Source organism: Adelges cooleyi, unplaced genomic scaffold (assembly GCF_023614345.1).
Source record: "Adelges cooleyi isolate 19-005CV unplaced genomic scaffold, UGA_ACOO_1.1 ACOO_flye_CR_arks_rails_tigmint_CR_PRNA_376, whole genome shotgun sequence".
NCBI lineage: Eukaryota > Metazoa > Arthropoda > Insecta > Hemiptera > Adelgidae > Adelges > Adelges cooleyi.
This window is the reverse complement of record NW_026096053.1, coordinates 12,802,949-12,817,973: the sequence shown is the minus strand read 5'-3', so window position 1 is coordinate 12,817,973 and position 15,025 is coordinate 12,802,949. Positions and strand designations below refer to the sequence as shown.

Here is a 15,025-nt window from a genome sequence, read left to right as displayed (position 1 = left end):
AAACATTAGTTTAACGACAAAGTGTGGGGCCTGTGAAATGTCATTTATCGCATTGATAAATCAGCTTTAGCACGCACGATTCCGCTACACGCCGAAAAATATGTCCAGTTGTGTGTGTGTAAAACGTGAGAGAATTTGCATCTCAAATAGCTCATGACAAACTCAAAATTCATTAGCGAATAATTTAATTTTCCCACAAGTTTTTACTTTGTGTTTTTTTGACAATACAGCGTAATTTTTGTGTAAATTATTTTTTACAGACAGTGAAACTCTGAACAACACATCCTCTTATTTTTGGCCTTTTATTATTAATATATATATTTATATTTTTTTATTGAAATATTTATAAACGTCGTTGGAATGATAAAATATTGTGCCGCGGTTCAATCTAGTGTTTTATTGTTGTTTGAAAAATACAAGTTCCGGAAAAGTGAAAAAAAAAATATAAAAATTATAGTAATAAAGTTGGCTCGAGGCAAATCTGATTAAATGGCTCCGAGCGCAAAACTTTGTTGACGAAGGGGATGTTGCCGGATAGAGTTCAAATGAATATTCTAAAACTATTTTATTATTATATAAAGAACGTTTCGACTAGGCTGTTGAAGTCTTACCGTTTCCGTTTAAATCGTACAGTAATATAAACTATATTATATTGGGTATAGTAAACACTCTACATATAGGACAATTGGCGGTTTTGAAACCTTGGGCGCACTATAAAACACAGTTATGCGATTTTGTTAGCACTCTCAGGTTCATATGTGTGTTCTAATATATTTTAAGACACTTACTGAAACGAAAATTTGAATTACTTAGTTGCCGGGCCCTCGGTGAAGTCTCTCGGTGGTACCTAGAGAAAGTTTATAAGCTATAGACTATAACGAAAAACATATATTTATTACAATTATATAAAATAACTTTTGAATGGACCGTGCAAATTAATTTACATATTTTCATAAGTACTTACAATTCATACAACATACATTTTTCTCGCCAATTGTAAAATCTTATACATAATATTTCGTTGTTTTAATTAATAATGATTTATATAATCTTGTCTCGGTCGCAACACTTTTTTCTTTACTTTTTGAACAGAGTGTTGCTAATATTGGGTTTAATTATTATAACTGGATAATTATATAATGTAATAACATTTATTTTTTTGTTTTTCTTACAGACTATAATTATTAGTTATCAGATAAACATTGTTTTCCACTTCAATAACTTGCAGTTTTTTCCTAACAACAAATTATATGCATAGTGTTCTTCTGTGAAAGTATTTTCTTCTGTTTCTACCATAAAAATAGAATTACTAAAACCACCAGGAATTAACTTTAGGACATAATTATGCAAAAACTAAACTGGTTTAATTTGTTCAGATTTTCATGTTATATAATAAAAAACCTAGTCAACACATATTAGATGTGTGCTACATCGACCGTTTACTCTCTTCCAAATAGCCGACTTAATTGAAACCTAAATGAAATTTTAATCTTTATAGTTTACAAGTAATTATTGAAAAATAATAGCATAATACTAGACAACACGACCATATGACAGAGTTTAGACATTAACCTTTCAAAACAAATTTTGACCATTGGGATATATTATTTGTTGTTCACTTACATAGTATACAAAACGATTCTTAACAATGTTCTTGTAGAAAAAATGTATATACATATAGTTGTATGTATATCATATCACTACTAAAGATGTAAAGTATAGAGTGTAGAACTAAATTCCCTCCAATCCATAAAGCATATATTTTTATTATAAATTAAGATACAAATTTACCCATATTATTTTTTTAGTATTTTAGTAGCAATTATACTTAAATGGCTGATGAGAAAAACGTGTTTAATAGCATTACACTGTACAACACTATTTTGGAACACAACCCAAAATAATTTAGTTTTTTTTTTTATCTGAGACCTAATCTAGCCTCAGATTTCTCCAAGGCGTCTAATTTTATTTTAATCGCTAACACAGTTGTAAAAAAACAATTCAAATAAGCCACCATATTTATTATAAGTCTAATCAAATCTTTCTAATGATGCGTGACCTTACACGTTGTATCGTGAAATGATATAACCACAACAAGTTAGGTATATCATTAGTGTTCTGATATTTTTTTTATAAAACACTACACATATCAATTTCGTGCCACAAATACAAATATTGATTACTATTTTTTCAGTATAAAACTCACCGCTTAGTACCGTTAAACATCGTATTCATCCAACACACACCGTAGTGATCGTACACTAAACAAGTAAAAATGGTCGGCGCTAAAGTCTTGGTAGCAGCAGTAGCTGCTTTCGCTGTGATGTACGAGGTATGTGTTAACTGACCTATATTTATGTTGTCTTATAAAATAACAAAATTATATTCTTTTGAACTCAGGTCCAGGCTGTTCCCTGTGGTCTCCCATCACCAGCACCAGCTCCTTGTGCACCACTTCCACCATGCGCCGCTCCAACTCCTCTTCCCCTACCAGCACCACTTCCACTCCCAGCGCCATGCGCTACATCCGGCATTAGCCCAGCTCTCCTGAGCCTGTTGCCACTCTTACTCTCAGCACCAGCCCCAGCCCCAGCCCCAGCTCCGTGTGCTACTCCAGCACCACTGCCCCTCCCAACACCAGCTCCATGCGCTGCTCCAGCACCTCTACCCCTACCAGCACCACTTCCACTCCCAGCGCCATGCGCTACATCCGGCATTAGCCCAGCTCTCCTGAGCCTGTTGCCACTCTTACTCTCAGCACCAGCCCCAGCCCCAGCTCCGTGTGCTACTCCAGCGCCACTGCCCCTCCCAACACCAGCTCCATGCGCTGCTCCAGCACCTCTACCCCTCCCAGCACCACTTCCACTCCCAGCGCCATGCGCTACATCCGGCATTAGCCCAGCTCTCCTGAGCCTGTTGCCACTATTACTCTCAGCACCAGCCCCGGCCCCAGCTCCATGCGCCGCTCCAGCACCACTTCCCCTCCCAGCTCCAGTTCCATGCGCCGCTCCAGCCCCTCTTCCTCTCCCCCTCCCAGCTCCAGTTCCATGCGCCGCTCCAGCCCCTCTTCCTCTCCCCCTCCCAACCCCAGCTCCATGCGCTCCATCTGGTCTTTCAGCTCTCCTAAACCTGTTACCTCTGTTACTCTCAGCTCCAGCTCCAGCGCCGGCCCCATGTGCAGCTCCAGCTCCAATCCTTCCCCCCTCACCACCATCACTCATTCCAGTGCCGTTGGGCCCTTTGCCAGTTCCACCTCCAGCACCTTGTGCGCCGGTTGCTCCTGCTGCCCCCGCTGCTCCAGCTCTAAGCCCGGCACTTTTGAAACTATTGTTACCACTTTTAGTACCTGCCCCTGCTCCAGCACCGTGCGCTGCACCACTACCACTCCCTCTTCCTGCACCATGCAGTTGTTAAATGATTCAATCAATGTAAAACAATTTTAAACAAAATTAATAAACCAATTAATAAAGAAAAAAATTTACTTTGACAAATTTAAATAAATAAGTAATTATTTTCCTTTCTCTTACGCTTTTATTAACAAACAAATTGAAAAAAGCGAATTAGTAAACATTTCTACTTAAGTATAGACAAAGCGTGTTTTCATACTACTAACACCGTTCGCCATTTGTTTAGTAGTACTCTTATATACGCTACACTAATAAAAAAAAACGACGAGTAGGATGACCTACTTAAAAAATTAAACACACCAGTCAGCTGCACTTAGTGTAATAAACATTTTCTGTTCAGATTTGTTTTATAATGCAACGCAAGTTTTGGACACACAAAATTAAAACGAACGTGATACTTTCGTATAACAAACTAATCGTACCTACCTTAATGGATTACACCCAACACGATGCTGTACCTATTCGGCAGAAATGTTCATAGTGTCTAAAATAAAATCCATTCTTAACAATTAAGTATTGTACTATCAGTTAAAACGAACCAACCAATGTTAGAAGTTTCTATATATATATTACCTAAATTGAGAATTGAGCATTAAATGTAATATTGAGTGGTACCTACATGTTCTATGACTTTATATTTTGCTTGTCTTGAAAACAGATAGGTGCCGGCCGCATCATAGTCAGTCTGTCTGTGTAAAATTGAATTTAAAATCTTTAGGTAATACTTACATGTTGTCGACCGGAAACATATTCAAACAAACACACGCGCTTTTATACGCTAGAAATAGGGTGACGACACTCTTTTGTGTGCGCCCCGCAAATTGGTTAATGGAACGTGCGGCTTTTCAACAGCATTTAATGTACGACAGGACACGCATTCACTTAAAAAAGCACACACACGCAAGTAAGAGGAAAGAGAAAAATGAGTGTACAACGTTGACTCGTCATAAGTTTAATAAGTTATACGCAGTGTAAGACCGTAGTAAATAAATAGAATTTAATAAAAATTATAATTTTTTTATAAGATAAATATTACATTTTGGCAAGTAAAAATATCTCGGTGACGTCTTAATCTGAAAAATCTAAATAGAATATATGAATATGTGTAAGTATTTGGTTAGTAATAAATTGGTTTGCATAGAGAGTACTTATAGTAACAACATTTTCAAATAATGGAAATTTCATTATCTGGGATCAGTCATTAACTATATAAAAACAAATTTTCACTGGAATAATTGTGTTAAAACGGATGAATATATATATATATATATTTAGTTAATATGTTAGATTGATTTTTAAAGTCAATAACCGAAGACCAGTTAAAGTTTAAAGAGATTGAAATACCGAATAGAAAATATCAATTTACTTTTATAGGTTTCGTAGATTTGGAAAGAGCCTTTTGGTGAGGTTAACCGGAAAAGGATGTCCGAGATGTTGTAAAAAGCATTTGTTACAAAAGAAATTTGCTCAAAACCAAAAGTACAAGCGAGGAAGAATATTGTATATGTATACATAAAAACATATTACATATTTTTATAACAGCTATATTGCTTATGAACATAAAACGTGGGGCTGCACGAATGTGCAACGTGACTAAAAAGCAAAAGAAAATAAGACTTTATGCGTGGTGTGACAGGAGGATTAAACTACCGCATAGTCTTACTTTGCTCGATTAGATCAACGGGGTCCTCTATGTCAGTCATGCATGTCCAGGAACCTCATTTAGTCAACAGATGAAAGCAACTGGTCGTGGATCAATGATTTAGAATCGTATTACGATAGTAAACTAACTGCTGAAATCCGAAACATGCGTGAAGCAGCAGTATGTTGTTGAACAGCTATAATTTCAAGTTAAATACATTCATTTGTCGTCGGGTTCCTAGACAATCCAGTGTGCGGCTTTCAACAGAATTGTCTACCTCGTGGATGGCTTCCTATTCAGATGTATTTATTGATGAACTTTTCGTGAAAGGTATACCACTAACCTATCCTGGGACGAACGCCGAAAATGTTTTACTCAATTACAATTCCGAATGGCGGCGACAAATGTTTTATGCAACAATGACGTGCGTGCGGGCATATACAGACAGATAATAAGTACATGTATATACAAGTAGTGTGTCACATTGGCCGGAGACAAGTGCAGCCGGGTGCCCAAAGACAGGGAAGGAAAGGGCGAAGGAACGGCACGTATAATAATTATATTCTGCGTTTCCCCGAGGGACACGGGTTTTCTCTCCGATGGTTCTGTGGGCCGATAAGATGTGTATAGATATGACGAAGGATCGTACCAGAGAAAAATAACTTTTACCAGAGATCATCATGAATAATGCAACGCCAAATGTGTACAAGAATTCCGCACTCCCGGCACCGCGAGCAGCAAAAGTATATTATTTATTTATATATTATATATTTTGTTATTACACAGTAGTAGTACACAATCTTAAAAAAAAAAACCAATAGTTTAGTTAACATTGCACAAAAAAAAAAAACTGATCAATTTTACCCATAATAGGTAGGTACAAACGATGAGGAGATCAAAACGGTAATCTGAAATGTTGACATGACTGATTTTCAATAGAACTTTCTAGTATAATCTATGAAACTTATCTAGTAGGTCAATTATGGGGAACTAAATTTAAAATTATTTTTTCCGTTTAATCATCAACCGGTAAGTAAAAATTTATCATGATACAAATTTTTTTTTTTTTTTTAAAGTGACTATAATATAAAATCCAAACGAGGCACGTTTTCAGATTTGATATCATACTTATGTAGGTAGGTATATTTAAAACATTGGCAAGGCCACTACATAGGTCGGTTTGTTTCTCCTACGACTGAAATCTGCGCATTCCTGAGCTGTTTGTTAAAATTCTGGCAAAGGTATCACCGAATCTCGAGAAAAATATGTTTTTCAATAAGTATTTTAAGTACTTTTATCATAAAATTGAATTGTACGCATTCCTGTACCTAAGGTCTAACGATCAGAATTAAGATTTAGTATAAATTTTATTTTCACATGATAACGATTATGATAGCTTTGTGCAAATTTATTTAAAAAATTCGAAATTTCCTAAATTCGACGATTGGAAATCACTCGGCAAGAAATTGTAAAACTTTAAACGAGAAACTTGACAAACCAGTATCCTTTTTTTGCTTTATAAAAGTCTCACGCAATCATAAGCTAATTGGGGTTATGAATACATTATTCTCTTTGGGAGCTAGCGATATTACCTATTGTGTTGAAATCTCATTCTTCATTATTTTCGTCCTTCTTCGCAGTAGCGCAGGCCGTTTGGGATGCATAATAATAATAATATATAAATATACACATTGTACGTTGTGTATTATTGAAGTTGGAAGTCCGCGTGGCAAAACGGAGAAAACTGAAAAGGAGAGAAAAGTTTTAGCAGCGAAAAAAAACGTACATATACATATATATATATATAACAATGATAACGAAGGGGGTCGAGGGCAAGTAGAACGACACTATTGAACACTTGCAGAATACATTATTAGTTGGACGCAGTAGTATTTATAAAATTGCCAACACATTCACAACGCACAGTGAAGTTTTCCAGCAGCAAGTATAACTTTTTTTCCCTTCTCATTCGTATTCCGTTTAATTTTGTCACCATTGCTGTCAAACTTGCTGACAACAAACGGCACCGCAGTATACTAAGCTGTCCGACGACGTCGGCCAAGAAAAAATATATTACCTTAAAGCTAACACACCACAGGACCTCGAGTCAAAAGATTTTGAATATCGTGTTCAAGACAAGTTTAGATTTCAATTTTGCTACAAATATACCTACATAAAACAATTTCACCGGTATGGTTTTTTTTTTTATTAGCCTTTATTAGGAAATATGATGGCTCGACAATTACAAATTATTATATAAACAAAATTAGAAAAACGTTACAATAGATGATATGTACGTAAAGAAATTTACAAACACCGGTATGGTTATTGTCACATAACAAATCAAAATATTAGGTTTTCAACGTGTTAAGCCAGTTGCGGTGTTTAGCAATGTGACCAAATTCACAATTATTAATAACAGCGTATTAATTGATAACTCACGTTTTGAACCATTTTACCCATTTAAGTGGATAATTTGTCGCATACAATTTCCAGTATCTTATTGTAAATAATTACCGTTATGTTGTGTCTCGCTAAAAAATTGCACTTCGCTTGTGAAATGGAAAATTTTAACAGCATATTTGAAAAATGTTATGAAGTCTAATGACTTTAACTTGTTTTTTTAAAAAGAACGTTTTCGACATGGACCTAAATCTTCCTATATCTTGTAAACCATCGTTTGAGTTGAACTCAAACGGATTTTTTTTTGGAATTTTTTTTAAACTAGAAATATAAAGACAAGAGACACACACACATATAAATACCGCCAAGTCTAACAATTTTTTTTTATTAAATTAATAATATCGTTAAATTTTTTCATAATAAGTTTATCCTTTGGTTGTTTAATATAAGACGTCACGTTTTGGACAGGTTATTTATTTTCTAAAACTAAAACAAATCTTTTAAACTTGCGGTACAAATATATTTGTTACACAGTTGTTTAATTAAATTCCATAATAAAACCATTTAAATATTGAATTATAAGTCATAACATATAATATAGAATTATACATAAAATATTTCCAAAATAAGTTATTCGTACCACTAAAGTAGGATATGAAACATTATATTTTGTATATTATTACTAAAATATTTAAATTTTAAATGTTTAATGTGTAGATCCTTTATCTTCTTTTAAAAGAAAATAAACATACACTTCTCCTTCGGGAGTCTGGACTTTTTCTTTGTATGTTATCATAAAAATCGCTGAAATGCCGTACACGAGTAAAGGTATTCCTGAAATCAAAATAAGAAATAAATCAATGGTTAAGTAGATATTATAAAAACATTTTTAAATAATTAAACACATAAAACCTAACATATTATTCGGTTTGTTGGAACTAATTTAGATTTTTTGTTAAAAGTTAATAGAATAAGGTATGTGCAAATAGTTAACAATATTTCACAGGATTGAAAACGCCGCTCACCTAAGTTTATAATTTTCAATACATAAAACAATGAATCTTCCGTGCTTAAATTTTCAAAAGGCCTTTTGGTACAATGATACTTTATGTAAGGGAAACATCCAGACCGCAAAATGTGATAGTTACTGTTGCCTACTTTCCAGTTGAAATGTGACAGACCATGTTGATCATTATTTACGGAACTATACTTAATAAAAAAAGACGTCCACGGTGGTTCGTTTGATTGTTCTAAATATTTTGTAAGAACGGCCGAAGCTTTAGGCAACTTTTTATACGATTTCCAAAATAAAAATGACATTTTCAATTTGTTTAAAGCTATACAACTAATGATTAAATTAGAAATCTTTAAGTTCACAAACCATTTTGAAGAGTACAAATATAACAGAAAACAGGAAAAGAAATGTCAAGAATCATATGTAATATAATATACATTAGGTCTTTAATTTTATAATAAAATATATTAAATTAAATAACTCAAAATGTCATTTTTAATTGTTTTTATAAAAAAAATTGTATGGATAAAAAATATATTTTTTTTAAATTGTAAATTGTTTTATTTTGAATTCATCGCATATAAGAAATTCACAAAACAAAAATTGATAATGTTTCAGTTTACATTAGAAACTGCAAGATGAACGCTTTACGTTTAAAAATTAGAAAAACTTACAGGCAAGAAAAGTAATTCATGTAACATGAAATACCTAGGGTATACCATATTATGTATAATTACTGTAAATAATATCCATAGGGTATGTCGTTCAAGTACTCTTATGATAAAAATAAAATGACTTGTTATAAAATATTATAGATCATTTTGTTTTTTATTTTACATATTTTGCATTTTAATAATCACAACAGATGCGCTAAAGGATAAAATCGTTTAAATAATTTTTTTACAAGGTAACGAATGTCGATTGTCGACCAGTAAACAGCAGGGCTGCTGCGACCTGTGATAAGCGATACTGGTAAATTGATAACACAATACCGTCAAGGTGACCGCTACCGCAATTGCGGTCATACACAATTTATACCGCGGTAACGGTATTATAAACGAACCCTTACTCCTTGGTTTTTTTAGTGTTTTGTTGACAAATCGTCGTGATTATAACAATTGTTGATAAATGTAATGTAACTGTTAAAAGAGAATTTTTGCTTTTCCGGAGTTCAGCTTTAGCGTCCGATCACCGATGGCGTCGTCACAAGACGCTTGGTATCTGTCGCTCTTGGGGCTTGCAGAAAACTTCAGGACTTCAAATCGAATAAAAATGTGCATTCAATGTCTACAAGCCGTGTTCAGCTTCAAGCCTCCACCAAGGGTCGAAGCCAGAACTCATCTGCAATTGGGCAACATTTTGCTACAATACACAAAAAACACAGACCTCGCCCGGACGCATCTCGAACAAGCGGTAATTTTCCACTTTTTCGTTATTATTATTATTATTATTGCCAAAGAAAAAAATCGTTTATCTCGACAAATTTCTCAATTCCAGTGGCTGCTGTCACAATCCATCAACGCCTTCGACGATGTCAAATTTGAAGCGGCCAGTGTGGTGGCTGAACTCTACCAACAACAAAGTCAATCAAACTTGGCGAAACCAATTTTAAGAAAAGCCGTCGAACTGTCACAACACAACATCTACTGGCACTGTAGATTAATCTTTCAATTAGCAGTACGCTTAACCAACAATAAATCTTCACTGTATCTACGGTCCAGATCCGTAAATTACAGCTTGAATAAAATGTAATACTTATATTATCATTGTTATACTTTCAGCAAATACATGCCGTTGAAAAAGATTACGAGTTAGCAAGTAGTTTGTTAGGCGTTGGTGTTGACTATGCTCACATATCATCAGCCGCATATACAAGAGTTCTCTTTCTACTTAGCCGATGCATGGTATGATCAATGATAATTTATGTCGATTGTTTGATTTTTCTAATGATTTTATTTTTTTAATTTTATTAGTTACTACTAATTGACAAGAAAATTACAGAAGTTTCCCCTTTACTTACGCAGGCTGGATATTTAGTTGATAATTGGCAAGCTAGCCAATATCAAAAAGAATATCTCAAAGTCTTTTTTTTAGTTTTACAAGTAAGGAAAGAATTTTTCTAGTAATTAGCTTACATGATATTATTAATTTGCTTCTATTGTTTTTTTTTCCTTAGGTATGTCATTATTTAATGGCAGGACAAGTTAAAAGTGTGAAGCCGTGCTTGAAACAATTACAGCAAAGTATTTTGACAATAATGCAGCCAACATGGCCTTCTGATGAAGGTAAAAATTAATATTGTTATGATCATAAAACGATTAATTTTATATGACCTCATTAATCGTACATAATAATCTGCAATGTAACAAGTTTATAGTCTTTTTAACTGCATTGTAGTTGCTACTTAATATATTTGGAGTATTACAATATTAATTCTTTTATTTCTGGCTATTTACGTTATTGCTAGTAAGTTTATATATTGTAATATTATTATATCAATGGTCTTAATTAGTTTAATCGTTCTATATTAAAACAAAGTAATTGATAAATTATAATTAAAAAGTAGAAAAAAATTATTTAAACATAAACATTTGTCAAAATTTGATAGTAGATAAATAATAATTTATTTTTGTTTGTGTAATCGACAGAAATTGGCTTTTTAACTATTTGTATTTGGTAATACAAATAGATTTTACTGCATTATCAATTGACCAATTTTGATAATGTGATTAAGTATTAGAGAAATGTATTGAAATTCACAGAATTCTGTTATTTACTGCCATGACAAACCTCTTAATTAAATTACAAATTTCACCTTAATTTGAGATATTTAAGGAAAACTATTACGACACAACATTGTAACATTGTTACAAAGCAACATAGCAGCTTTATTTTCAAAAGTTTAGAGTAGGTTTTGGAACTAAACCACTTTGCCGCTTGACTCATTGCCCTCCATTTAATTAAAACCTAAACTCATCTCAATTTCTTACATAAATTGATGACTTAGTGATTTTTGGAATTGGAAGACTAAATGTTTACTTTTGGGAAATAATAGGTGTTCTGTCAAAAGCCCAAATAAAATTATAGTTTTAAAATTAAAAATTACTATTTAATATTTTTTAGTCGTGTGTGGTTCTAATATGGGAGACATGTTCATCTGGATGCCCAAAGAGCAGCTCTATATTGTTGTATACTTGGTAACTGTGATGCATAGCATGCAAGCCGGCTACATGGATAAAGCTCAAAAATACACTGACAAAGCCTTGGCGCAAATAGAAAAACTTAAAGGTAATAATTAGTTCTTAATCTTATATCATCTTATATAAAACTTCTTGCCAATAACTATTATATATTTTGTCCGCGCAGCCGGTGACCATAAAACTCCAATACTGTCGGTGTTCCAGCTTATGTTGTTAGAAAATATGGTAATGTGCCGACTAGTTACAGGAAATAAATCGCAAGCTCTCCGTGAGATGTCTCAAGTGTGCAGTATATGCCAGAGACATCCGCGATTGCTGAGCTCACACCGTCCTCAACTTCACATGCTTATTGGCCTATACGCAATGAGCATGAACTGTATGGATGCCGCCGAAATACAATTTACTACGTCGTTAAGAGTACGTGTTTGGTAGTTTATTAAGTAATCATTTTTTTATCATTACAATATTTTAAAATAATTTTACAGCTGTCACAAGAACGTGAATTGTGGGCATTTGCGAACCTTAACCTAGCAATTGTTTACCTAAGAACAAAACGAGATGCAGACTTAAATGCTCTTCTAGATCGTATCAATCCAGAGACTTTGACATCACAATCGCACAGTCTCAGAGCTGCCGCATACTATGTTCAAGGCTTGCAGTCATTTTTCCAAGCACGATACAACGAAGCAAAGTAAGCGTCTTGATATAGAGTTGGCCATAACCTGGTTTTTTTTTTTTTAGATAATATGCTAAAATTATATTTTGTCAACTCTGATTTGACAATAATTTTTAAAACTAACACAAATTATTGTTACAACGTTTTTCAGGAGATACTTAAGAGAAACCTTAAAGATGGCAAACGCTGAAGATTTAAATCGCTTAACCAGTTGTTCGTTAGTTCTTCTCGGTCATATATTCTTATCGCTGGGCAACAGCAGGGAAAGTATGAACATGGTCACTCCAGCCATGCAATTAGCTAGCAAAATTCCAGATGTTCACGTGCAATTGTGGGCTTCTGCTATTTTAAAAGGTATATTATATAAATTTTAAATTTTCCGCTGAAGTCGTATTCTAAACTTGTGCTGTGTGAAATATTTTTTAGATTTGTATAGAATGTGCAACGATCCCACAAGAGAGAGTGAAGCCCTGCAAATGCATAGCAATTTTTCTCAGACGTTATTGAAAGACCATTACCAGTCGTCTGAAATGCTCGAACATTCGCTAATATCGTGGACCGACGGACCATTTCCCATTCCGTTGAAACCTACCGTGTCGCCCCCTCAGCAACATCAACTCGTTTTACAACAACAGCAACAACAACAACTGCATATGCAGCAGCAAATGCACATGCATCAACAATCGATGCACATACAACAGCAGCAGCAGCAGCAGCAACAACAACAACAACAACAACAGCAGCAGCAGCAGCACGCCATGCAACTCCAACCAACGCAACAAACTCCTGCCGCTCTCGGACTCCCTTCTTAGCGCCTGCCGCAAACTAATGTGATCAAAGCACGAGCACTGTGCCATCGACATATATTCACAAATGTCGTCATCAAGGTAAATTAGTGAAATTTGTAATTATACACGTTTTTCGTATTGTGTACAAAATTGATTTTAATGTGAATAGCCTCTATATATGTATATACATATTATTATAAATTGCCTTTTTATACTTTCATGTTGTCTTCTCAAGTACGCAACCGTTTGATTTTTTTTTTTCCCCCAATTACTTTGTTTAATTTAAAAGTAAAATTTGCATTCGTCACGAATGCTCAACACACGATGTTTTGTGTTTAACGGATTTATAGATGGAATTGTAATCTAAAACATAAAACATTGTAAATTATAACCCTGTCAATTGACCAATAAGAATGAAAAACATTAAATTCTTTAATTTGACATTTTAATCAAATAAAAAAACTGTGAACTTTTTTATAATTTATAGAATTGTGAATGTTTTTTTATTAGCCTACTACCTAATGAGTTTTTGATGTAATTTGTTTTTTTTTTTTAACTACTTGAATTTTTTAGTATAAATATTAAAATAGTTCTGTCAAATTTAAAGATAAACACTTCTCGAGCAACAAGAAAGATACTATTACACGTATATATTTACAATACAATTTGTTTTTTTAATGACCTATGAGCAGCCTTAATTATTAATTCCACCTGGCTGCTAAAAAACAACCAGACTGGTTAAGAATCGTTATTGTCATGCGTTTGTAATGAAGTATTGTATTTAGCTCATTAAGTTTATCAGCTTACTATTACCATATAAAAATTATAAATTTATAAAAACTGTTATTATTATTTTTATTTTTATATTTATTATAATTGGTTTATTATTTGTAGTATTATTTTTTTAACGGCTACTAAGATGTACATATATTATTATTTATAATGAAGTCAATAAAAAATTAGATTCATATCAACGATGAAAATCTGTTTGTTTGTATTATTATGAAAATAGTTTTTGTTTAAACTATGTGCCTTTTTTTTTTTTACCAGTGTACACCAAAGATAAAGTTATATTTTATTTTATAGAATTTTAATTTCTATACATGAAAAATATAGGTTTATTACTTGTCTACATGATAACTACCTAATTGTTTAAATTATTAATACCTGAAAATGAAGTTTAATAAAATAAACAAATTTGATACTATGAAAACGCTTTTTAACAGAGAGAAGACCATACTTACTTACTAGAATACATACTTGTTGATATTAAGGAGAAAACCTTTTGAGTTACGCATCAAAGCTGAACAATTTATCTTTAAATAATGCCAAATTAAAAGTAAAATTGTTTACAAATGTGTTGAATTTGTTCGATTCAAGGCTGTTCAGTGCGGTCTCAAATAAAACTCACTCTGAATATTTTACAACATGCCCGAGGCTATGTAAATGTAAATTTACATACATCTAATATAAATACTTATACCTTATTTTATGACTTAACAGTGATGACTTCAGTGTCCGGTTTGCCAAACCATCGACAAAAAAATAAACACGAAGTATGTATATATATATATATGTATTAAGTACATTGTTTGTTGTAAAAAAATAGGTATGCAACACTTTTAGTAAACATATTAAATCGTACTAATAACAATTCAGGTTTACAACTTAATTTTGATCTGTGGACTTTGTTCTGTACATAGGAAACGGGTGTTTATGGAACCCAAAAACGACTACCTCGAATCTGTGGCCAATCCAAAGGGGCAAAGCATACAAAACCGAATAGACTCGAAGCACACGTAAGTATACGCCGATTTGTCTTGAACTGGCCCTACGTGAGACACATGCATAATATAATATCTCTGTCGTCAGAGATGTTTTACTCGCAACTGCG

The 15,025-nt window shown here is 33.3% G+C and overlaps 3 protein-coding genes across 4 annotated transcripts; 2 read left to right on the top strand and 1 right to left on the bottom strand.

Annotated features, from left to right (window-relative positions):
- The first annotated feature begins 2,235 nt into the window (after window positions 1-2,235).
- Window positions 2,236-3,452, top strand: LOC126840824 (uncharacterized). Of its 2 annotated transcripts, XM_050576783.1 has the most exons (3): window positions 2,236-2,332; window positions 2,401-2,662; window positions 2,840-3,452. In XM_050576783.1, exons 1-3 carry the CDS (start codon window positions 2,276-2,278, stop codon window positions 3,412-3,414), a joined length of 894 nt encoding a protein of 297 aa, XP_050432740.1. In that variant the 5' UTR covers window positions 2,236-2,275; the 3' UTR covers window positions 3,415-3,452. The 2 variants fall into 2 exon arrangements, with proteins under 2 accessions (XP_050432740.1, XP_050432739.1); XM_050576782.1 differs by having other exon boundaries at window positions 2,401-3,452.
- A 4,498-nt stretch (window positions 3,453-7,950) lies between these two features.
- Window positions 7,951-9,116, bottom strand: LOC126840631 (uncharacterized protein C15orf61 homolog). The gene is made up of 2 exons (XM_050576501.1): window positions 8,478-9,116; window positions 7,951-8,286 (listed from the first exon to the last, which is right to left on the bottom strand). The coding sequence occupies exons 1-2, from the start codon at window positions 8,770-8,772 to the stop codon at window positions 8,159-8,161; spliced, it is 423 nt and encodes a 140-aa protein (XP_050432458.1). The 5' UTR covers window positions 8,773-9,116; the 3' UTR covers window positions 7,951-8,158.
- A 470-nt stretch (window positions 9,117-9,586) lies between these two features.
- LOC126840399 (MAU2 chromatid cohesion factor homolog) lies at window positions 9,587-14,114 on the top strand. The gene is made up of 10 exons (XM_050576096.1): window positions 9,587-9,880; window positions 9,965-10,144; window positions 10,249-10,371; window positions 10,441-10,569; window positions 10,644-10,752; window positions 11,591-11,755; window positions 11,834-12,084; window positions 12,153-12,358; window positions 12,495-12,697; window positions 12,770-14,114. Exons 1-10 carry the CDS (start codon window positions 9,662-9,664, stop codon window positions 13,153-13,155), a joined length of 1,971 nt encoding a protein of 656 aa, XP_050432053.1. The 5' UTR covers window positions 9,587-9,661; the 3' UTR covers window positions 13,156-14,114.
- The last annotated feature ends 911 nt before the right edge of the window (window positions 14,115-15,025 follow it).